Source organism: Leptinotarsa decemlineata, unplaced genomic scaffold (genome assembly GCF_025532065.1).
Source record: "Leptinotarsa decemlineata unplaced genomic scaffold, Ldec_3_MD MMD2_tig00026314_RagTag_RagTag, whole genome shotgun sequence".
NCBI classification, from domain to species: domain Eukaryota; kingdom Metazoa; phylum Arthropoda; class Insecta; order Coleoptera; family Chrysomelidae; genus Leptinotarsa; species Leptinotarsa decemlineata.
In genome coordinates this window covers 6,081,863-6,107,602 of record NW_027412684.1, presented here as the reverse complement: position 1 = coordinate 6,107,602, position 25,740 = coordinate 6,081,863, and the positions used below count along the sequence as shown (strand labels likewise).

Genomic DNA, 25,740 nt, shown 5'->3' with positions numbered 1-25,740 from the left:
TGATGATCTTGTTTCCAAACTCCACACAGTTGCCTTTCAACTCAGGAATATAAAAGAAATTCTGAATCCTGATCAGTTGTAGCAGCTCTATTATGCACAGGTAGAAAGTAGACTACGATATGGCTTGCCCTTCTGGGCAACATCAACTTCATCGTCTTGTGTTTTTATAGCACAAAAACGTATTATACGTTCAATGTTGGGTTTGAGCTCTCGAACCTCCTGCAGAAATGCATTCAACCCTTACCCTGGGGAGATTAACTTTACCCTCACTTTATATTTTAGAAAAAGAAAAAAGTATAAGAAAAAAGATACATTCCCCCAGATTGATTCTAAACATGGGTATAACAATAGACACAAAAATAACTTTATAGTGCCTTTAACGAAACTTGGAATAACTCAAAATGCCCCAAACTTCAGGGCTCCAGAAATATCAATTTCGATCCCGGAACACATAAAAAATAGTAGGTCAATTTTCATTTTCAAACGAAATCTGAAAGATTTTCTAGTGCAAAATTGCTTTTACTCCATAGAACAGTTTTTAGAATATCACTTCTGAGAATTTTTTTTTCTCATCTATTTATGTACTTATTTGTTTTTGATTATCTGTTATATATAACCGTTTGTAAGTTTTTTTATGCTGTGTTTGCTATTCGTTTGTTGATGGTATATGCACTTTGTATGAAAACCTTCCATTGACTTTTTCCGTACAGCCTGTAGATAAAATCATATTATTATTATTATTATAGACCAGTACAACAGATCATTATTAAACTAAGGCTTTGTTATTTATAATGAGGTTATTAGAAATAATAGAAATACAATATGCGTAGAGAAATTTAAAAACAAATTGGTACGTTTTGTTTTCGAGAAATGAATTCTCATAATTGAATTTTTTTTCTGGAACTACATTTTTTTACATAATTTTTTTTATTTATTTGAAAATTCCTAACATAAACATATACTGATGATGGAAGTGAAGCGTCTGTATAAACATCTTACATATTTTTTGAAAAATATAAATAACTCTGTCCTCGCTTCAAAAGGTTTCTGATCTCAAAGATTAAAAAAAAAGTTATCTGTTTCTGAGGACTTCCAAAGGAAATATCTCGTTGATTGTACTGTAATACAATATTACCTACATTTATTTATCTTCGTTCAAGAAGAGAACTAAAATATATGACTTTCTTCAGAAATAGTAACAATCAACGTTCAAGGAGACATAAACAGTCACAGTCTTATGTTTTCTATTTAATATATATTACTGAACATGATTCTCTTCAATATGCTATGAAATTGTTATTTTAGGACAAGCTTACTACTTGAATTACTTCAAGTCAATTTCATTTATACCCAGAGTTAACGAAATATTTTCCTCACGATGTAACAACGAAGATAATCGAATAATAACCTTCACATGTGAAAATGGATCAGCGATAATAAATTTTCTCAGATGGGATGAAAAACAAGAGATGTTCCTCAGCACAGAAGGTGAGTGACGATAGAGCTGTGTACTTCTCTTGGGATTGAAATTATTAAATATTTGTTATGGGGTTCCTCATGGATCAGTTCTGGAACTGCTTTTGTGAAATGTGGCGATGTAGTTGCGATCCTTTACGATTTGTACACCATATCAAAAACCACAAAATACCCCAAGTCACTTGAAAGAGAGTATAACTAAAGAAGAGGCGAAATTATCCAGATGGATGTAATATTGAGAGCAGATAGTTGTTGGTTCTCAGATGGATCAAAAATATCTTCCGGTTCCGGTGCAGGACCCAGGACAGAGTAAGCAATCGGCCTAGGAACCTATGCGACTGTATTTCAAAAGGAAATTTACGCTATTGAATTGTGTGCGGAGAGATTAGAAGAATCCAACCTCATACACAACTCAATGAAATTATTCTCGGAGAGTTAAGCGGCGTTGGAAGCACTTGGCTTCTACCGAGCAATGTCTAAATTGGTAGCAAATTCCCAAAAACCACTCTCCTTCATAGGAAGACTCAACATATTGTCTCTGGTATGGATTCCTGACCATACTGGCCTGGAAAGCAATGAAGCTGCTGACTCCCTTGCAAAGCAAAGGGTGCTGCAAGCAGCTTCATCGGACCAGAACCTGTCATTGGCATCGCTTTAGGCTTTGCCAAATAAACATTGAGCACCTGAAAGGCAAGGAGGTTTATGGACTCCAAGGCGTTTATTCACCCTTCGAAGCTTTATACAAAACAGTTGTTGGACTACAATAGGAATGAACTACGATGTCTAACAGGACTTCTAACAGGTCACTGTCATTTGAATCATCATATGCAGAGAGTCGGACTGTCGGCTTGCCCCGTTGGGGACCGAATCAGGTTCTTTGAGTTCGGCAGATCCGTACTCTCACCATCTGACCTGAAAGACCACTCACCATACAAACTAATCGGCTTCGTTAAGAAGCTGGGATTATTTAGTCGAGTGTAAATAGGTGGGAGGCACAATAAACCCTTGTAGGTTGCGGTGGAGAGTCGAATGGACCCACTCACCTAACCTAACCTAACCCAACATCCAAGAACCCAAAACGGAAAAAGACTGGTTTTCAATGAACTGTTCCACAGAGCTATTTTGCCGATATGATATAAGTTACAGATAAAAAAACAAGATCTGAAAAAGAAATCTGCTGACAGTTTTTTTAGCCTATAATGTATGCTTTACAAGTTACAGAAATGCTTCCGATATATTTGCTGGAATTGTAAAAAATATATTCATCATGGAGATAATTTTTTCTGAGAAGGAAAAAAAAAACGTCAAATCAATATAGCGAAGCGGAAAAAAGAATAACAGGAAACTATAGTAATTCTAAATATGAAAAAATTGGTCGGGTGTTGGCATGAACGGTTGATTACTGCTTAATGCATGCCCTATACCACTACAAAAAGGATTGGAGATGAAAATAAGGAATGCTGCAAGTATTTCTGAAATATACCAGAATACACAATATTCGAGGGTAATAGATAGATTGAACAAGGCATCACCAATAACTGAAAGTAATGCATAACAGATATCATGTCACCAACACAATCGGGGGATAAAAAGAAGTAGACAAATGCAAGACAGTAAAAAAGTAAATGTAGAAATGGAGATATTTTAGGTAGGAGTCTCGAACTGGGAGTCTCATTGCTGAGTTAGAAGTCCATGAAGTGTTTTCCCTTTGTAGAGCCATATATCTCTTCTATAATTTATTATGAAAATATGATAATGTGTCGAATGGATGGTTCTGAGGTTTAAGTTATGAAGTTGATAAAGGGTACGGTTAGTAGGAAGGTAGGTGGAAAATAAAAGTTCCTGAAAACAGACCCAAGAGAGTCGGATTCAATATCAGTAGTTTTATTACCGGACTCATTCGACAACTGGGTTGATGGAGACTCGAGGATTCTTTTGTAAGAGTACTGGATCTGTTCGAACCGACAACAAAATAGGCCATTGTGCACTTCTTTATGCAGCCTCGAGCTCACTTGATTCAAGAAGTATGCGTTAACGGCTGCAAGTGCCATTTCGGTGAGTGTTGTGAAAATATTACGAACCTCACATAGTGGAAGGTGTTTATAGGCCTATTTAGCACCAAAATCATCAGGTTCGTGAAGTGAAAATTATCCCTATCAAATTTAGGTAATTGGTTATTCGCTTGACATGAGATTTCAAAACCTTCCTTTACCTTTTCAGATACCGAAACCAGCACTTAGTCGGTATCTGAACTGATAGTTCTGCAAGCGATATTTGGCATTTTTCAACATGTTGTTTGATTTAGCAGTAGTTGCTGGTTTGCGTTCCAATTCTTTTTTACACGCTTTATATTAGCTTCACCTGTATGTATGTATGTACGTTTGTATGTATGATTGTTTGCTTGTAACTCTCAAGCTCGGGATCTGTGTCGACAGAACTATTGCTTTATCTATTCGCGGGCAGATGGCGCTGTACGTGACCTCCTAGATATTTCTTGATCTATTCGCGGGCAGATGACGATGTACGTAACCTCCTTGATAGGTTGTTCAAAAGAAAATCAAAATAAAAAACATATTTTAAGAATTATAAGTGTTAGCGAAATTTTGTACTACAGATGAAATATTTAGATATTTTCAATTTCCCGTGATTTAGTACAGAAGAAAGTTTTGAACGAAACGGAGGATACATTATAAAATCTAATTCTATTATTTGAAAGCAAACCAAAATATGGATTGTTATGAAAACTTTATCGTAAATTGTACACCTAAAAAATTCAGGTACTTGAATATTTTAAAAAATCGATAAATTAGAATCAAGGTGCTTGTCATACATATCAAATCAAAAGATTGATATGTATGACATATCATACATTTAGTGAATAAAATTATTCACTAAAAAAATATTTTTAGTCCATTAATATTTTTAATGATACTTCAAATCAAAACATCAAGATTGAATTGTTTTTGAAATTATTACTACAAATTTTCTCTTTACTTCGAAACAAATTTCACAACGGTCCGTCATCTGTTGAAACTTACTGCGTCTCAGTATTACTATAGAGTTTGAGACCTCAACCTTTATTATGTTGTTTGAGGGGAATTTTACATTCGTGTGCCGTCTGCTAAAGACTTATAATACTAGTGAATAGAACTTGAAATGAAAATTATTTTCGACAATAAATCGGACTAAAAAGTGAAAAATAAATATAGTCCAAAAAAACTAAAAAACACGCTTTTATAGCATATGAAACTAAAAATTAAAAAATAAATATAGTTTTGAAAAACTAAGAAACACGCTTTTAAAGAACATCGAAGTAAAAAGTTAAAAATATTTTTTTTAAATAAGCTTCAAACAATAACGAACGAAAAATACTAGTATTATTGTGAATATTTTTTTGCCATAATTTTTTATATCAAGCGCCCAACGCTTTTTTCACCAGCGTGTTTTTTAAAACTATATTCATTTAAATGTTGTTTTTTCAGACCATGAGATGTAAATCCTGCACCATTCACATCACAATGGCAATTCACCTGATAGATACTTCTCTGAGATGAAAAATAGCAACATAGTAATTAAATGATTCGCAATATCTATCAACTTTCGATTTAAAAAAAAATTGCTACTGTTTTTTCTCGCAAACTTGTAATTTTTTTTTGATATTTTAAGAAATGAAACCGGTTCCTTTCTCTTGTGAAAACTTGAAAGAAAGAACGTCCTAATGAATGAGTGTCATTTATGACGGTTTCCTTCACAGTGGCAGAACTAATACTGAAGATGCTAACTACTGTACTACCGAAATGTTGACAAAACTTCACTTGAATAGGCAGCATTCAGTTGCAGTTGAAAAAATACAATAGAAAACGATGACAGGAAGTATCGAAACTTCTCCGACAAAAGATACCTGCAAATATTTCCCTTGTTGCGAAGTTTTCCGAAAGATTCCCAAAGTTTTCTGTGAGCTAACGACACGACTCAGACATCAAATAATGGATTCCCCTCGGTACGAACAAGGATATCGAGAAACAAATCTGCCGACTTTGCCAATTTTCTAAATGATTCCAACCCGTCTTTCGAACGTAACCGGAGCATTTATCTTTCACACTTACGGCGCGCATTCCTGGAACATTTCGTGGTTCAAGAACGATAGAAACGTTGGAATGTAAGCATTTCTAAAGTAGTGATTTCTCACGGGATTTACAGGATGTGATGCAACAATGCGAAATAAGAAAGGGGAAATGATAGATTCGCCTACGTATGGAAAGCAATGTGCATGGGATGCTGGTGAATAAATCATCAAGATTTTGAATTATCCTTGCCTGATAACGGAATAAGATAAACTAGCTGTGAAAACTCAGTTGGAGGTATCGTTCAGATAGTAAAAATATGTACTATTAAACAGAGCGAACTATTTCCTTGAATATGTGCTTGAACAGAATAAATAAGGTACGGCTTTCTCCTTCTCCGTCTTTAAACGAAAGTATGTGCGAATCTTTCAAATAAAGGAAGAAAGTGATCAATTTCGAAACATTAACTCTTCACAAAGATGTGTAGATCATGCAGAGATATTATGGGAAACAATAGACGATGTTTGCTGTGAACTAAGCGAAAATAACAACAGTTAAAGTATTTCAGAATGAACTGAATTCCCAAAAAGTTGCTCTTTAATGGACCACTTATAAAAATGATTGCTTTTTTTAGGCTGAAATATCGCCTCAATTTATCAAAAAAATTAATGGAATTAAATAATGTGTTAGCCAAAATTCTCCGACGAAATTAGGAAAAATAAGTTTAAACGTTATTAATTGATAATTTTCATTCGTCATATTTAAAAATCCATTTTTATTTAATGTTTCTGCGTGAATATGAAATATTACTGTACAGTGTGTAACAACGAAAACTTAACAGAGCCGTTTTTGAATATAAAAAGTTAGATTTTTAAAAAAAGCTTGGACACGTCGATTTCTAATTAAAGGAGGATACCTTTCAGACTAATCAGATTTTTTGTAGTACGCACCCCCTCAAAGAGGTGCGTCCTACGACCCTTATTTAGATATGGAAAGTACGTCGAGTGGCAACTTGTTTTAAAGGTCTTTCGAATACCTTTACAACTCTGTTAAAAGAAAATTTTTGTCACGATTAGTTTTCGAGATAATTTGAAGTTAAAATTGCCATGTTAATAATACATTAGACAGAACACTCGGTAACTTGTATGCCTAAATAAAAAAAATTTCGAGCAGTTCTTCTTATCAGTTTTTTGTTGAATAAAATCCCTTTTTTAAAATCAATATCCACTCCTCTTCTTCCAGTTTTCATTAGTACATCGTTCGATTGTTTTGTTTAAACGAATCGTGTATTGTTATTTGTTTAAAAATGCCTTACACTACTGCTGAAAGGGTTTCAGTTATTGCTTTATTTTTTGGCAACGACCAAAATGCATCAATTTTATTTAACGAGCAAAACCCTGGTAAACACCTAAGCAGAAATCACGTTCTGGATTTGGTCACAAAATTCAGGGAGACAGGTTCGGTTTTAAATAAGAAAAGAAATGTTCAGAGAAGGGTAGTGAATGACGATAATGCGATTGGAATGATTGGTCGAGTCATCGCCAATCCCAGGTTAAGTACCAGAGGTTTATCAGCAATGGCCGAAATAAGCCATATGAGCGCAAGGAGAATCCTTAAAAACCACAAATTCCATCCTTACAAAATTAAACTTGTTCATGAACTCAATGAAGATGATTTTGACCGAAGAAAGGAGTTTTGTGAGGGCATGAGTGAGAGATTAATGCAAAATCCCGAGTTGATTTATAACATCTGTTTTTCGGACGAAAGCTCATTTTATTTAAATGGTTTCGTGAACCGTTACAATTGCCGTTATTGGTCGGATGAAAACCCAAGATAATATGCAGAAATACATACCCAACATCCCCAAAAGTTGAATGTCTGGGCTGGAATATTAGGCAATCATATTATTAGGTCCATTTTTCATTGATGAAAATTTAACCTGTGATTCTTATTTACAACTTCTTGAAGAGGCAATACAACCTCGTATAGTTGAAATAATTGAATAGGATCCTAAATGTCAAGATGAATTTATCCATTTTCAACAAGACGGTGCATCACCCCATTATGTTCAGCAGGTTCGAAATTTTTTGAATAATCATTTTGAAGGACAATGGATTGGTAGAAGAGGTCCAATTGAAAGGCCAGCACGATTACCAGATTTAACACCACTGGACTACTTTTTGTGCTACACAGCCAGCCAATTTGGATGAATTATGTCGTAGAATTATTGATGAATGCCAAGCTATAACTCCTGAGATGTTGAATAATGTAAGAGCAAAATTCGAACAAAATCTTTATTGTTGCATGGAGCAAAATGGCGCACATTTTGAACATTTACTCTAAATTTCCTATGTGAGTTACCCTTATTAGGTGTTACTTTTTTTGTGTGTGCTTTGAAAACAATTATTGGGATTTATCAACCCTAAAACAGTTTTTCAAACTTTTCTGTGTCATCAGCATTCAAGGAAATCAGCAAGTTGTATTCGTTGTGTAGGTAAGTTTTTAGTATGATTCACTTTTTTATCAGAAGCATAAAATATCCACGTCAAAAGACAACCTTCATAAGGAGGTGCCACTCCATTTACCTAAAATGTAAGGGTGGTAACCAACCCCATCCCCCGAAAAAATCTCCTCGTAATAAACAAATAATTCTTATTTTTTTACGAAATCAAATAGACACGTATTAGCAGGTTGTCATAAAAAGCAAAAATTAATTTTTTTATGAAAGTTCTGAACGTAAATTGTACCTTAAAAACAATTTGATTTATTTAAAAAAGAGTTGAACTCAATAAAAATACCTTTAAATCTTCAAATTATCTCAAAAAGTAATCGTTACAAAAATTTTCTTTTGACAGAGATGTAAAGGTATTCGAAAGACCTTTAAAACAAGGTGCCACTCGACCTACTTTCCCTATCTAAATAAGGGTCGTCGGACGCACCCCTCCGAAGGGGTGCGTACTACAAAAAATCTGATTAGTTTGAAAGTTGTCCCCCTTTAATTGTAAATCGACGTGTCCGAGCTTTTTTTAAAAATCTTACTTTTTATATTCAAAAACGGCTCTGTTAAGTTTTCGTTGTTACACACTGTATGTATTGAAACACTGGTACACTGAAAAATATTTCATTACAATTTTCTCAACTGAGTTGAATTAGGTAAATGCCCTCCTTTCACGATGTCAAACAAAATTCATAGTGAAATTATCTTTCGATTATCAGTGCCTTTGAGCTATTACAAGTGAAAATTATATTTGAGCTGCCTCGTTAATCAACATTGGTGTACTCCCTTTATCACTATTTACCGATTTTTTCATGAAACACAATTTCTAGAAATGAAATAACTAAGAACAAGATTGGTTTCAGACTATTCGATCAATCTGGGTCGATATCCAGTTTACATCAAACAAATTGAAATGGCTGGTAGAGATTATGTATTTATCGAAAACGAAGTAGAGAAGTCAGAGGAAATGAAGGATGATTTTACAGGTATGTAAACCTAACAATAACTTCAGTTTGCTATAATTTATGAAACACAATATTTTGAGTTTCTCAAAACCATTTTGAAAGTAAATTTCATAACAATAGACTTTTATTCATTGAAAAACTGATGGGGAACCACAAAAAAACGCTAAAAATTAATCATTTTCAGAAGGTATTGAAATTTAGTCATATTTACTTCATGAAACCAATTAACTTCAATTTTACTTGCTACTATTACTCTGATCTAATGTAATGAAAAACTTCTTGATGTCTTTTGGCTCCCAGAAATGTTGAATCTAGTTTTTGCTAAACATTCATTAATTCAATGTTTCGAATATTCATATTAGGTAGCTGTACTTTAAAAGTAGATTTTGTAATCAAAATTTTTTTTAGTTATCATTGGAGGAAACTTGTCCATTCTTTCATGTTGAACGAAAGTTTAGTATTATAGTATTTTATTGTTACGTTGTACAATTCTAAAACATATTACTCAATATAAAACTTTCCGAAGGAAAATATATGCCGTGTGTTCTTTGGAATGGGGTTTTACAAGTCGGGTATTGTGTCCAATACACTTTTTATGATATTCAACAAAACTGTATCGATTTTTATTATCTTTTCATTTCCCTTTTGTTTTTGAATGGGCAAAATTGTAACTGCAACTTTTTTAAAGTATGAAAAAAATTCAGCTCTGGAATGATTCGTATCAGTTTTCATGATAAATCATTATTGTATTTATATTGCTTGGTTAATAGTGTACTGTTACGTTTTTCCCCGTGGGTTTACCAGTAATTGACTTCACTGAACAATAATCCAACTTGACTTTAGATCATTTTAAATAGAACAAAAACTTCAGCGAATGTCTATTCTTACTGAATCGCTTACCGCACTGTAACTTCCACTTGACTGTATCGATATGCTCGTGGCTAGCTTTTATATATCGTAATCGAAGACGGTAGAAACTTTGCCGAAATTCCATCGAAGTCGGTAAAAAAACCGCGATATGTCGGTCGAACTGAGCGCGCACTTCACCACGTAACAATTGGTTTATGGCTACTAGTGGCGGCCGGCGTTAATTTATTTAGGGCAGTACAACAGTACTTTGAGCATAATCTCAAGAAACATACTCTGCATAAATAACTAATCGTTTGGTCGAATTCATATGAAACAGGTAGTTTTGGAAATGATTAGTGATAGTTAAGTTCAATTCAATCAAAATAAACGTCATTTGAATCGGTGCACTTTTGCACAAGTCGATTAATTCTGACAAATTGGGCTATTTTTGCCTGGTCCTGATTGGCGAAGGATCTACCGGTGAGTGCTTGAAAAAAAGATGGTAGTCGGTTAGCGAGAGGACTGGGGAGAATGGTGGGTGAAGAATTTCAACTCTGAATCCGTTTAATTTTTGGACTGTGATTTGTGAAACATGTGGACTGCCGTTATTGTGGAGCAGGATCGGACATCTTCTGGTTACCAATGCCGACTGCTGCTGATGCAATTTTCAGTACATTTCATCGATTTCCCTAAAATAGGACTCTGTTGAGAAACAGAATGTCTCATCGATGTCCAACCGTTGTCTGAACGTCTCCTGTTATCATAGATGATCCACTTTTCCATCACACGTGACGATTCGATCGAATAAAGGATTGTTTTGGTTACGCAAAAGCAAAGAAGAACTGACCTCGAAATCATCAAAAACCGCATGGGAGCCGACGCTAAGTTCTTCCGCCATCCCACACACCGTTTATGATGGGTCAGTCTTTACCAGAGTCCTTATATTCTCGCCCTGGATTACTGTAGGTCGATCACTTCGGGTCTCATCTTCGAGGATTATCTCCGAGGCTAAAATCTCCTGATTAATTTTTCGAGCTATTTCAGCAACGCTTTGGTTCGATTTGAATTCGTTGAGAAACATTGGCCGTAAACCGTTTATCGACATCATATAAGCTGAAAATAAGTAAAAAATGAAATGTGGCCTCTGAATATTCTTCAGCAACCGATCACTCTTACATCCAACATGGCGCCTCAACGTGATCATACATCCGTCTTGGGTATATCAATTACTATTGTTCAGAGAACAATAATAACCCTATTATATGCGAAAGTTTACATTTCATGTCAACTGTCTCACCTCAATCACTGCTGCATATCCGTATATAAAGTAATAAAATTAGAAGAAAAGTCTCGTTCAAAGTTGACAGTTCACCAGAAGTTTCCAGGAAACTCTCCTTAATGAAAATAGTCGGAATTAATTAAAGTCGTTCGCCGGTGTTTTCTGCCATTAGTCCAAGAAGTCTAATTGCAATGATAACAGTTTATTTTACACTCACCGGGTCGAAATATTACATTTACGGGATAACGAGATATCAACGATAATTACTGTGAATTTCTAGCTTGGGTTGAAAGTCGAATAAGTCAGCGAGTAATTCCGTCAAAGTGCTTCAAAATCAACAGCCCATCGGTTGACCTTTTAATCATTCTCGGATTAATTTGCTCCGCTCTTCAAGAAATTGTTTTCAAAGAGATTTACTTCTTCAAAAACATTGAGACTGACTTGATTGATTAATTATTTTTATATTATCTTCGGATTGCAAAGTAAACAACGGACAAAGTATTTTTTTGAATAACACGTATTGACCCCAGAACTTTTGTAATTATCAGTTATTATCAAATAGCATTCGAATTAAGGCAATGTTCGTCAAAACATTCATTATATAGTTATACTAAATTCACAGATAATCAGGATGTAATGTGAAAATACACTAATGGTTATAATGAAGATACTTCATCATAAATCATGAAGAACGAAACTTTATTATAATGAACGTAACGACACATGTGTTTATCACAATAACTATTGAAACTGAAGGTTATAAGGTATTCGAAGGAAAATTGTAAGATTTTTTTCTAAAGGTGATGCAAAATGAAATGAGATGTATCCACAACAAGCACTTTTTACAATCATCGTCTTCAGGAAATGGAGAAAACTGAAGACGCCAATTTGGTTGGTGGAACTGGCGTCAAGAAGGGTATTGCATTGCATTCCTGCTGATTGAAAAAAGTGCTTCCTTTGTGACTCCATCATAGTCTCGATGGGAGACCATGATTTAATAAATACTGATGTTTTTCAAATTATCTAATCAATCATAATGTAAAGTTTTTATATTCATGTTGTTTTTTACGATAAGAGATAGAGTGTTGGTTAAACTGTGGCAAAGTTGCGTATTTTAGAGACCTATTCAATGATGTAAAAAATCGAATATAGGTTTTTTGGTTCTGGAGGTATATATGAAATACCAGAAAATCTCAAGTTATTGTTTTGCCTATATCTTCTTTATTCGCAGACATATTGAAAATCTTTCCACATTTTGCTATTGGTACTTGATGTGGGCTATCAGTTTCGGTAATATTTGATTATAATTGGGTGAGTTATTCTCTTTTAAATTAAGACCCTGGAAATTGGTTGACTGGGTTAAATGAAAACATAATAACAACTTTCATGTCTCCCTATGTATTTTTAGGTACCTATTCATATTTTTCCATATTTCCATTGCTCTGAACGTTTTCTACAATGAACTTCGAATGAGAAAACCTTTTATGATTATCTGAAACATATCTACAATAAAAATATATTATATGTGTTTTGATGAGCAGAAAAAGAAATGATAGCAATAATAGCATCCGAAACGAATAATATAATTGTAATGAAAATTGAAATGAAGTAATGTATATGCACAAAAAAATTAATGGCGCAATAAATGTTCTAATTGGAGTCCTTCCATTTCGAGACAAATAATGGGCCAATAAAATGGCCTGCAAGATCACCAGATCTTACTATTTTGTATAAAGGACATTGAATGCAACTATGCAGCAAATAAGTGAATTAAGGGTAATAAATAATATGAAAAACCGAGTTCAAAAATGTCTCGAAAAGGAAGGACTCCAATTCGAACATTAATTGCGCCATTAATTTTTTTTTGCATATAAATTACTTCATTTCAATTATAGTGTTCGTTTCGGATGTTATTATTGCTATCATTTCTTTTTCTGCTTATTAAAACACATATAACATATTTTTGATGTAGATATGTTTCAGATAATCATAAAAGGTTATCTTATTCGAAGTTCATTGTAGAAAACGCTCAAAGCAATGGAAAAAATATGAATATGTACCTAAAAATGAAAAATAAACTCTAGGTTACATAGGGAGATGTGAAAGTTGTTATTATGTTTTTATTCAACTCGGTCAACCAATTTTCAGGGCCGTAATTAAAAAGGTAATAATTCGCACAATTATAATCAAATATTACCGAAACATCCCGAAATATAAAATTGAATTTAATTTTTCAGTATGAAGTGAACGTCGACGATCCGAAAACTACAACAAATAATACAGGTCCTTATTTAAAAATTCAAAGATGGGGGTGGCCCAAGTCAGATGATACCATGTATAATTCATGGACATATTCTGATAGCCCACATCAAGTACCAATAGCAAAATGTGGACAGATTTTCAATATGTCTGCGAATAAAAAAGATGTAGGCACATCATAGAATAGGTCTCTGAAATACGCAACTTTGCCACAATTTAACCGACACTGTATCTCTTATCGTTTACGAGATTCCCATGTACAGAAACAAAACAGAACAGAAACCGCAGTTGTCGGTTGATTGGTCAAACCACCAACAATGACATAGAAACTTGGCAAGTTTACCTGGGTGTTACACCAATAGGTGGTTCCACTTATGTCTCGCTTGCGTTTACGCAGTTATTCTTATAAAGTACTGTTCTTGGTTTTTCACATTTTGTCTTCAATCGAGGACCGCCTGTCCGGTACTGATGATGCCCAATAGGCTGAAACAGCTGTTTACCAGTGGCTCTTAAATTGAAATCAATATGTGAATGATCAAAATGGCACTTATTAATTAATTTTTAATTTTCATGGAATTATTTTCCAGCAGCTTGATTGCATTAACCTTTCTCGATTTCATATCATTTCTAGAAACATGTGGATTCGTTTTTCGATGACATTCCAGGTTAGCTTACCAAATTTCTGCCACCTCAGTAGTCGGTTGATTGGTCAAACCACCAACACTGACATGAAAACTTGGCAAGTTGACTTGGGTGTCACACCAATAGGTGGTTCCACTTATGTTTCGCTTGCGTTTACGCAGTTATTTTTATTAAGTACTTTTCTTGGTTTTTCACATTTTGTCTTCAATCGAAGACCGCTTTCCCGGTACTGACGATGCCCAATAGGCTGAAACAGCTGTCTACCGGTGGCTCTTAAATTGAAATCCATATGGGAAAGAATTTGAAGCTTTATAACTCCTATTTATCATATGCGAGCACTTTCGACAGTTGATCGTGCTATTATCATCAAGGCTCTACTCAAACTGTTTGAGTAGCTCTCAGCTGAAAGATTTCAACTGTGCTAGGGCTGGAGTGTTCTAAGTTGAGTGATTGTGGGTGTTTGCGAATGCTCTTTCAGAAAGTTTCTACCTGATCAGTAGTCGATGTATAATCCACAATACGCGGAATAAGCTCTTGCAATAAACAGGAAAGGTTCTTAGGAGACATAAGGTCTTCCGCAATACTTCTCACTCGCCTCACTGGGGGAATTTTATCAAGGCAGTTTTGTTTGGTGGTCAACAGCATGACTCAAAGTGTGATGGATACGTCGTAGTTTGGCGGCTATTTGCCTTACTGCGGGAGTGAAATGCCTGTTGGCCGCCCTGTGATCCTTAAGGCATTGCATATGAGCCGCGTCTGGTCTCGCCGGCGATTAAACGACCCTGTACATGGCGGCCTCTTTTGTGAAAACATCATTAACGTCCGCATACAAACAAGCCAGCTGATGTGGCTTCAGGGGCCTAATTTGGTGGAACGCCCTGCGTGTTCCGAGTGTTTCGACTGGTGGAATGACGCGCCAGTTGGTGGTGTCACTGTCGATTTCCATCACTTCGTCAGTACGCCGAACTTAGGACGCTTAATCCCTGAATGTGTTTCACACCAGAGAACATGCATTTTTGCATGTACCCTAAGTCCATGCGTCCACTCGAAGCCTCCGATGTCATTGCGGTCATCGTAAGTTGGCAAATCGTCGGTGTAGGCCTTGCTATTGATCCCTGTTCCGAGGTGTCGACTGTGGAAGCCCCTTTCTTGTGGTTCACTGCTAATCCAAGTAAAGATTCAATCATTCACTCTATTTTCAACAAGCTAATTTTCTATGTAGTGTTTGTTATTTGCTGATATTCCGGGGGTTAATTGATAGCAGAGGGTTATTGATAAGAACAACTCATGACAACTAATAATGTATTACGCATCATGAAGATCGCTTTTGAGGATGCTTTCTTGTCAAAATTGCACAGAGACACACAGATTGCTTAAACTCTTCTTTCTTCAATTTCATCTATAAAAGGTTCAAGAAAGATGAAATTTGTACGGTTATGCTCAACATAACAATTTTGGTGGACCTACACTAGTTGTCGAATGATAGTCGAATAAAAATCGTTCAATACCAAAAAATTATCAACTCATTATTTTTCTCGAATGTCAAACAAACTTTAAGAGAAAATCATGTTATTATTCAACAAAGTCTCTTCTCATTTGGATACGTTCAATTCAGCAAAATTGTATAGCTTCTAGACCTTTGAGTCTTGTCATGAATTGCATATATGTTTATGGGAGTGAACATAGAAACTTGACTTTCCGATCGGTTTCAATTCTCACTGAAAAAATTCTTTTGAACCTTGTAATCCAAGTTTTCACGGTCGCTTACGTAAGACCTTGATCGACAAGGTAAGAATATTTTTGTAAATATGCTTACCTCCTAACCCCTTCAAATACAATTACTTGATGATCACTCGATATTCAAACTTTTTTATTTTCAGAATTTTTTGGTCGCCATTTTTTTCAGATATATTGCGCAACTGTGATTTTCATTACTTTTCCCACTCATTGCTACGACGCAATCAATATCAGAGATGCATGAAGCGAATTCTAGAGGAACTTTTTTTTTCATTGCAGATCATACCCATGTTGGTGAATTGATTCATTTCGATCAGAGCACCAAATTCAAGCATACAACATTTTTGACCAAAGGAACACATTTTCTAACTTCCTTCAAAATCGAGAGTATGAACAGTTTCTGTTTATTATTTATCGATTTCCTGTTAGATATGAACATACTCTGTTTGGGAGCTGATGAAGAATTTTACATTCATCAAAGACTGGAATCGGAGAAACCATTCATGGTGAGTACTACCTAATATTAAAAATAGATAGAACAGCCACATCGGAACCATTACCGGCCAAACCACCAATGCTGGTGGTATATTGATAATAAACTCACTGAGATTTTTGAATACTTATTGAGTTATTTGAAAAATTGGCCACCCTCCCGATGATGTCAACTTGCTTCACGAAAAATGCAACAAAAATGGTGAGAACAATATTTTTGTTGGAAGCCAATTGAAGTAGAATTTAAACCTCTCACGCACAATAAGTCTAACAAAAATAGTATCCCCACTTACTAGAACCATAAACCAAGTTGGCATAATAAGCTTATTTAGTTTTGTCGAACATGCTTGTGTCGCAATCCTCATAACTAATTTCATGTATCTTCGACCTGTCAGTTTCCGAAATTCTTTCTTACACATTGCGTGAAACTTGATGAGTATTGATCACTTTCAAAAGCTACGTTCATATTTAGCTTTTTCCTGGCAACATATTTCGGTGTTTGCAGGAACCCTAAGCAGCCTGGATTTTTTAGTGGAGATAATATAGTATTTTGGAAACTAAGTCGATAAATTCTTCGAACAAATGGATGATGCTTATATATTTTTTCGTAACTCAAAGAAGATATAAATAGATTACCAAGCTTGTCCAATCGCTCGTCTCCTGGATTTTATTTGGGTTCCTGAAACTGAAGATGTGAAGAACATGAAAAGAGATATAAAAGAAAGTTTTTCTGTCTTCTGTCTCCTGCTGAAACGGGACAGCTTCAACAAATAAGTTTTCAACCAATGTCAACCGACACTGATGAATCAGAAACAGAACAGAGGTTGACAGCCGCATCTTTGGATACTTCCGTATATCATGATACCTCAGAAAAATGCTTTCATTCTTCGAGCTTCAAATATTTACAACAATAATGTCGAAATTCTTCTATATCATTACGTAAAGGCTGAAAAAACTCTATTGCAGAACGCTGAATGAGAACTTGAGCAAATAAGTTACATATTTCAATTTTGATAATACATACATAATTTGAACAATTTTTTTCATGAACTGATGGCACTCCAGCTAATAAGTGGCCAAGATAACTTAGAAACATATAAAGACATTTGAAATTCTTTCTTGAACACGAGACATATTCTTGCTGGTATTTTTGAAGAAGCAATCCTACCCTTTTTGTTGGAGCACTACTACTTCACAACATCATGAGATCGGAAACCTTAAATAGTGATACTGAATTAAATCAATTTCCTTCAGGAGAAGTTAGAAAGTTCTTTCAGGAAGAATCGGTGCAGATGGATTCATGCCTATTCGAAAATAGTGAAGATTTGAGTTAATGATAACCCATTTGGTCAAGATTGCTACCTACCTGTTTCAGAAAGGAACATATGCAATAACTAGTCTCTGTCCTATCTAACAGTTGATGGCGATGATATTTTGGTCGTACTTTCCTTCCTGAAATATTGGATTTACGGCAGAACTTTTCTAGAACCGTTTATTAGCGCAACCTGTTCCATTAAGAACATGTTTTAACGTAAAAAATAGAGTGTTCGAAGAACATCAGTGAAAACCACCAATAAGACACAGAGGTCCTCAAAAGATAGGAAATTGATAAAACAGTGTGAATGTAAATAGCTCCGTTCTCCTTACTTTTGAACGGAACAAGATCAAGTTCGGACAAAATTTACGTAAAAAGGTTTTATTTGAGTACATTTTGATAAGAAAGATAATAATGTTGCATCACTCGCCGAAAGGGCGTTTACATCTTTATGTTTTCAAATAGAAAAGGGGATCTTGTAATATTTCCCTTGATAGGTATTTCACTTTGTTTTTGGAAATATGATCAGCCGTTACTGAATAATTAGCAGTGTTATACTAATTTGAAGTATTCACAAACAAACCTTAACTTTCATAATTTTAAGTTCAATTAAGTTCATTCCAGTTTGAACTAATCAACTTTCACTTCCTGACAATGATGACATTTGTTAACAAATTAATTTTGCATTGATTCTGGGGTAGTTTCAACAGGAACAACTCTTATTCTAACTATGAGCTCTGGATATTACTGGAGTTTTTTCCCAACACCAAATCGTTATTTCACCTCGACACACCTCGACACGTGTTTCGATCACATAGTGATCATCTTTAAGAGGAAGAAGTAATATTCATTAATACACCAAAGGTTCCAAACAGTGCATCATAAGTACATGAAGACGGCCAGGTCAACGGAACTGAATCTGTATCGTAAGTATTCAACCAAAATTAGGTTTGAGTTTAATCTTCCTCTTGAAGATGATCACTTGGTGATCGTGTCGAGGTGTTAAAAATAACAATTTGGTGTTGGGAAAAAACTCCAGTAATATTAATTACTACACCAAAGATTCCAAACAGTACATCATAAGCTAGGTAGTTGACTACGTTTATGTAACGAAAACTATAGATTTCACCAATCCTACGGGTTAAACTAAGGGACCACGTTTACCAATATATTGGTTTGTTCCTGTCGTGATGAAGAGGTACCTCATCTTGCTTAAACTTAATATCAGTTGAAAACTCATGAATTTTTCGTTGTATTATCGATAGTAAAAAATCGATCAAATATATTTCTTTTAATCAACTTTCTGTAAAAAAAGTCTTCAAGAAATCCTTGATATATAGTTTATGATTCTCTACCACATACATTTTCAGGCATCTGCGTTGAGCGTAGCAGAACATCAATACCTGATAACCATCAGGAAAGAAGATCCAAGAACTTCTATTTGGAAAATGAACGATAAATTCAAATTTGAAATATATCAGACACTCTACGAAGGAGACCCCATTAGTCTTTCATCTATATCATGCACCCACGGAGCTTTCGTTGCAGTGGCTTATGGACATTTGCTGAACACCAAGGAGTTTGGGAAGGTGATAATAAGAAGGTACGTTTGAACACAGATGTTGATAATAATTTCGTTTTCACTGTTTCTAATAGTTTTAGTCATCCTTTAATGATACTTACATGGTTGGCGAAATGCACGTCAATATATAATTTTGTGGTTCTGGTTCCCCAATAGATTATTTTCCACCGGAAGTTCCATTTCCACTCATCAACTCTTTGCAGAGACAATCAGAAATCATGAGAGGATTAATAATAATGGTTAATATTAAATGCTTTTATTGAAAGGTTACACAGTACAAGAGATACTAATCTAACCTAACAAATGGCAGAATTCAACGTCGACGCATGAAAAATCAAGGCAGAAATTGCTCTTCTATCCAACCAGTAATAGATAAATTATATTATTACACATTATTTGCAATCGAACTTAATGAAAAATAGAAAAAAAAGAAGGGATACAGGCAGAAGAAAAAGAAAGAGAAGCAGAAAAGAGAGGCAAAAAACGAATAAATGAGAATTTGATGTTTTATATGTGAAAAATCATGTCACAAACGTAATAATAAATTTGATGATTTCTACATATTTATGGTAATAAATATGTTGAAATATTATGTATAGGTGTCAACTGATCAATATTATAAAAGAAGAGAACCGGATGGTTGCATAAATCTCTTCAGATTTTTCTTGAAACTATGTGGTGATAGGGATTTCAATTCAATGGGTAGCCGATTATATAAGCGTGCAATGTTATAAAAAAAGATCCACAAAAAAAAGAGACGTTTAGGTGCAGTCAAAAGATGTTCAAATCTCAAATTATGATTATGTATATCGGTTCTAAAGGACAGTTTCGTAAATAGTTACACAGGTTTCCCAATGGATATGACCTTATGGAATAAACTAGCAGAATGCAGTGAGCGCCTAGCATCCATGTTCAGCCACCCGAGTAGTTCCAAGTATTGAGACACATGCTGACGTCTCCTTACGCCTGTGACGAGTCTTATACATGAATTCTGCAGTTTCTGGAGTCTCTGCCTGTCAGGTTTTAAGAGTCCTGGACCATTAACAGTATCAGCCTAGTTCGCATGAGATAGAACCAGTGCGTCGCAGAGTAATATTTTATTTTTTTTGTTCAAAAGATTTTTATTCGAGTATACTAATTTTAGATTCATATAAACCTTCCTAAAAATCTGAGAATCATGTATAGTGAAACGCAGAGAATTATCGAGATAGAGGCCTAAATTTTTTGTGACGTCACTTTTTGGTAATTGAACCCCATCGATGGAAATATTAATCGATTCGCTGCAACGATTCTTTTCATTTGGCCTACTGAAGAGCATGACACAAGATTTAGACGGGTTTACAGAGAGACAATACTTACTTGATTCAGTTATCAGAGAGTGCAGATCATGACTCATTTGTTCGAGCGCAATATTGAGTGAATTTTCATCGAATTGTAAATACAACTGTGTATCGTCGGCGTAACAATGCATGGAAGTGTGAAGAAAGCAGTATGAGAACTGAGAAGTATATAAAACAAAGAGAAGTGGACCTAAAATCGATCCTTGAGGGACCCCATTATTTATTACAAGGTTATTCGATTTTTTGTTCAGTATCACAGACTGAGAACGGTTCAGCAGATAATTTCCAAGCAGTGTGACCACGCTAGAGGGAAAACCCAAATACTTCAGTATTGCCAAAAGTAGGGAGTGGTTAATACGATCAAATGCTTTAGAGTAGTCCAGCAATACTAGAAGACAAAGTTTATTATTGTCGACAGAACAATGTAAATCGTCAACAACTTTCAAATGAGCTGTTGTGCGCTGTGGTTTGGCCGGAACCCTGATTGACATGTAGGTAATATATTGAAATCATTCAAGTAGTTACGTTTCTGCAAGTATACAAATTTTTCAAATGCTTTAGATATGGCACATAAAATACTAATTGGGCGAAGATCAGTCTCTGCATTGCTTATTTTGGCTAACGGAATAAAATGCGAATGTTTCCAGATTGTTGGATAAATATTGTTTTAATACATTATTATTGTTATTTACATGTTATTTACTTTAAGTACAAATGATCTAAAAGCAGACATTGGAATCTGAGGCATAGAAAAAATTTCAGTAATTGTCGGGAAAAGTGCCTCACGATAAATGTGTAAGTTCAATTATCGTTACTTAAGTAGATATGTATTCTTATGCACTGGTCATGAAAGTGAAGTCACACTGTGGCAAACTTCAAATTTCAGAAATATGGCTATCAAAATCGAAAATGTTATGTTCAAAATAGTTTTTATGGCTAACATTCCGGAATAAAAATTTGTGAAATGACACCTTTCCAATATAGCATCGAAGAATGAAAAACCTCACTTGAACTTAATAATTATATTTCGCTCTATTATAATATGATATTATTCACAAAACATTTGTCTGAGCTTTAAAAGGGGTGCTCATAGAGTGAAACCTTAACCCTTAATTTATTATAGATTTGAATCATCTTGATTTGTTAAGGAAGACAGTTGTATCTACTAACCCGTTGTATAGGTAATGTAATCCTTTTTCCAGACTGCTTTTGGGTATAGTTAACGAAATAGTCGTATATTGATGTGAAGATTGAGTGTTATAGATATATAAGATAATGATACGTCAAATGTTTCAAGGAAGGTTTCTAATCTGAATATGAAAATCACTGTGAGTATCTGGTGATGTTTGAAATATACCCTGCACAAATTACGTTCAAATTTCATATTGAAGTGTTTTTTCAATTCGTCATATCATTTTTATTGAACTTTCATTGCATGCACTCCAAAAACAGCAGTTGTGTAATTTTCAGTTAATTCATGGTTCGCAAAACCTATTTCATTAGTTATAAGAATAATGGCACCTAGAAGATAGTTTTCTGCATAGTTTACTTATTTGTTCAAAATCCGTTTCTGTTTGAATTCTCTTTCCGTTGACCAGCCGACCTAATCGGCTACCTAGTCTGGTTCACATGTCCTCGATTTAGCTCTTTTTGGTGACATTTTTCAGCCCTGTCCAAAAATTACAACCAAGGTGTCATTCGATTCGTATTTTTGCCTAGAAAGTTTAAGGAAAGGTCCGAAAACGCGCCGATAAAAATTACAAAAGTTATAAACAATTAAGTGAAAAAAAATAGGGCTTTAGTTTTTTATTAATATCTCGGAAAATTTTCAAAATTTTTGAAATGTAAAAAAAGATTTGAAAAGATCAATGAATTTGCGTAAAAAAAGTCCCGACTCCCGAAACTGTATCTCGATTGTTTATAATTTTTGCAGAGCCCTGAAAATAGAGCCAAAAGCGGGTAGTCTGGCTTCCGCGCGCCTTTCGTCACTCTGACATAAAAACAAAAATTATTTAAACATATGAAATGTAAATATTAAGGAATGAAAAAATTCATGTAATGGGATACATCAATAAACAATAATCCGCCGTCAAAAAAATTTTATCCCAATTTTAACGTTAATTATAAATTTGTTAATTGATAACTTTTTCTGAATTGAAAGTTAATATAAAAATCCCTACAATTATTAAACTAAAACCCTGGCATTTTTTTCCTTTGGTGAAGTTATCCTTAATAGGCAAAAAATAGATTATCGTTGCCAAAATGATAATACTCTACTCAGTTTGTATTTCAAACATTCGATGTGGAATAAAAATCACATATCATTCAAACGAGTTCTACTTTGAATGAATGGTAATAAATTGCACTTACATGGAACACTGTCACCCTCATTGGTATACACCGATGTTTCGCCGTAAGACACTTGCCCTAAGGCTCTTCAGTACCAAATTGGATAACATTATAGAAAATACACACACTTCATTCATGAATTACGATTTTTAATGTTACGGAATAAGCTTGATCTGCTTATCTCATCGATGACATCTTAATGACATTCATTCACCTATTTGATTTAATCCCAGCCAAGAGGAATCTTATTTGAATTGAAGGGGTTATCTTTTTAGGAGTGATTAATTTTTGGGAGAGAAAGTTTTTGGCTTTCTACTACTCCATCTTGATACAAAAAAAAGGGATGAGGGAATCTTCCAAAGAAAGGAAGGAAGTAATCAAATTGAAAATAAGTAACTCTATACATGGATGTGTAGATTATGCAAAGAAGTAACTTTCAGAGACAAACTGAAAGAAAGTCCTCCTGAAATAACTACTTTCATATAAATATCAAATTACACGAAAGAAAAAATTTCTTCTGTATAATTCAGTGTTCATATAGTATTTGTTTCAAAAGAATTTTTTTCTTTCGTGTAATTCAATGTTTATATGAAAGTAGGTGTTTCAGGAGGACTTTCTTTCAGTTTGTGTCTGAAAGTTACTTCTTTGCATAACCTACACGTCCATGTATAGAGTTACTTATTTTCAATTTGATTACTTCCTTCCTTTCTTTGGAAGATTCCGTCATCCCTTTTTTTGTATCAAGATGGAGTAGTAGAAAGCCAAAAACTTTCTTTTCCGAAAATTAATCACTCCTAAAAATATAACCCCTTCAATTCAAATAAGATTCCTCTTGTCTGGGATTAAATCAAATAGGTGAATGAATGTCATTACGTCATGTCATGACATAAGCAGATCAAGCTTATTCCCTGACATTAAAACTCGTCATTCATGAATGAAGTGTGTGTATTTTCTATAATGTTATCCAATTTGGTACTCAAGAGCCTTAGGGCAAGTGTCTTGAGGCGAAACATCGGTGTAAATTTGTCATATTTCAGTCTAGTAAGTATTAACTTTCAATTCGCACCTGAAGAACAATAATTTTGGGTATACTGAATTCAAGTAGATTATTGTCACACCAGTTATTAATTTTAATCCGTTCTTCAAACATGTTCAAACTATAGAAAATAATAATTTATCAATTGTAAGGGAAATATTTTTAGGAGATAATAATTTTTGGGACAGAAAGTTTTTTTGGCTTTCTACTTTTCTCCATATTCAAACAAAAAGTGTGGATATCTTACAAAGAAAGGAGGAAATCAAATAATTCCAAAATAAACTGTCTAGAGACTAGATCATACAAAGAGGTAACTTTCAATGATTGTAGAATTTATTGCAACTACCTAGATACCTGTAGGAGAACACAAAAGAGCTAGATATCTTATATACATTTACTAAGTATTAACATTTTTATTGTTTAGCTCTGTGAGCTTACTGTGAAATACACCAGGAAAGACAGTTATAGAATACCACAATCAAAGTCAAATCTTTTGTATATTCTGTGTTATCGTTTCCGTACCAAAAGTGATTTCTTTAAAAAAATTAATTTTTGTACTTTTGAATGAAAGTATCTCCGAAACTTTATGCCCGCGAATACATACTTTTAAGTAACGATAACAAAATAGCAAATTTAGGGCAATCCACTCTGTCCAACAATTACACACTTCTATACAAATCATGATCTAAACTGTTTAGTTCAGATACTTTCCCGATGACAATCAACTGACAATGTTTCAAACATCTTTAAACTGGATTTGTGTGGTTTGCGATAAATAACTGATTATATTTTTGTTCAGAAAAAAAATGTCCCAATCATGAATTGAATGTAATTGTATTATTGAATGAATATAAATTCGCATAAGTACCTAGTCACTAACTTACCTAAATGTCTTTTTCAGATTCGATAAAAACTTGGAAGAATTTGTCATATGGCAAACAATAAAACTAAAAACCCCTGTACAAATAGAATTCGCACTGCTTCCAACACAAGAGTTAGTACTGTACATAACAACAGAAAACCCGGCCGAACCTTTCAATGTCTACATCTACGAAGGAATTTCTGATTTCAGCAGAAATGTTGGAGGCTCTACCATACCCAACATAATAAATATGAACCAGTTTTCATTGAAAAATGGACACTTTGTTGTTGTGAAACATTATTATGAAATCGGAGTAATTCAAGCTGTATTCAAAGGTAGTAAACCCGATTTTTAATCATTGGAAAATGATGTAATTTGAAAGTATATTTAGTGAGAATATTATTGTTATGATTGTTATGTTTACATACATGTTCAAGTTTTTATTATGGGATTTATTCCATGTTAATATATGTAAATAAATCCTTAAGAAATCATTCGCGTATTGGTTTACATCACAATTTAACATAGTTGCGGATTAGTTGAAACATTATGTCAATTTTATATCTCTTACCTGAGTATTGTGTTAATAATATGAGATCTTACGCATCAAACTGCAGAACGTCCTTTTAAAAACAACAAACAAATTTGACACTTCGCATTGAACAAACATGAACACAAATATAAAGTGTGGTTATGACTTGAAATGTAGGAGTTGCGGTGGCTAGTATTCCAGCACCGACAAAACAATTATTTGAAATTTTGAAATAAAATGCAGATATGTATTGGCAGTCTCAAAGTTAGATAATCGTGATGGAACAAACATGCTGGAATGATTAAATTGATCAGTTTGCCTCGTCATGCTTTGTGGTAAAAATATATTTCAAATGGATTCAATGAGAATTCATGTAAATATAGGTGAACTGAACAAGTTTATAGTAAGTCGGCAGTCTCATATAACAATTGTACTCATGTATCTGGGCCTCTTAAGAAATTTAT

General features: G+C 34.2%; 2 protein-coding genes across 3 annotated transcripts in view; one reads left to right on the top strand and one right to left on the bottom strand.

Moving 5' to 3' along the window:
* clos (closca) overlaps window positions 1-25,238 on the top strand; it is a 208,193-nt gene extending 182,955 nt beyond the window's left edge. The window contains exons 20-24 of the mRNA XM_074181415.1: window positions 1,306-1,488; window positions 8,901-9,023; window positions 16,048-16,274; window positions 18,946-19,178; window positions 24,784-25,238. Of these exons, the coding sequence (XP_074037516.1) occupies window positions 1,306-1,488; window positions 8,901-9,023; window positions 16,048-16,274; window positions 18,946-19,178; window positions 24,784-25,099 (1,082 nt within the window). The 3' untranslated portion in view covers window positions 25,100-25,238. The remainder of the gene's footprint in view (window positions 1-1,305; window positions 1,489-8,900; window positions 9,024-16,047; window positions 16,275-18,945; window positions 19,179-24,783) is intronic.
* LOC111510265 (RWD domain-containing protein 2A) overlaps window positions 1-25,469 on the bottom strand; it is a 194,786-nt gene extending 169,317 nt beyond the window's left edge. The window contains exon 1 of one of the 2 annotated variants that reach the window (XM_074181416.1): window positions 25,316-25,469. The gene's annotated coding sequence lies outside the window, so the exon portion shown is untranslated. Of the gene's footprint in view, window positions 1-24,766; window positions 24,908-25,315 lie in introns of those variants that run through there. The other variant, XM_074181417.1, reaches the window with a different exon arrangement.
* Window positions 25,470-25,740: the final 271 nt, after the last annotated feature.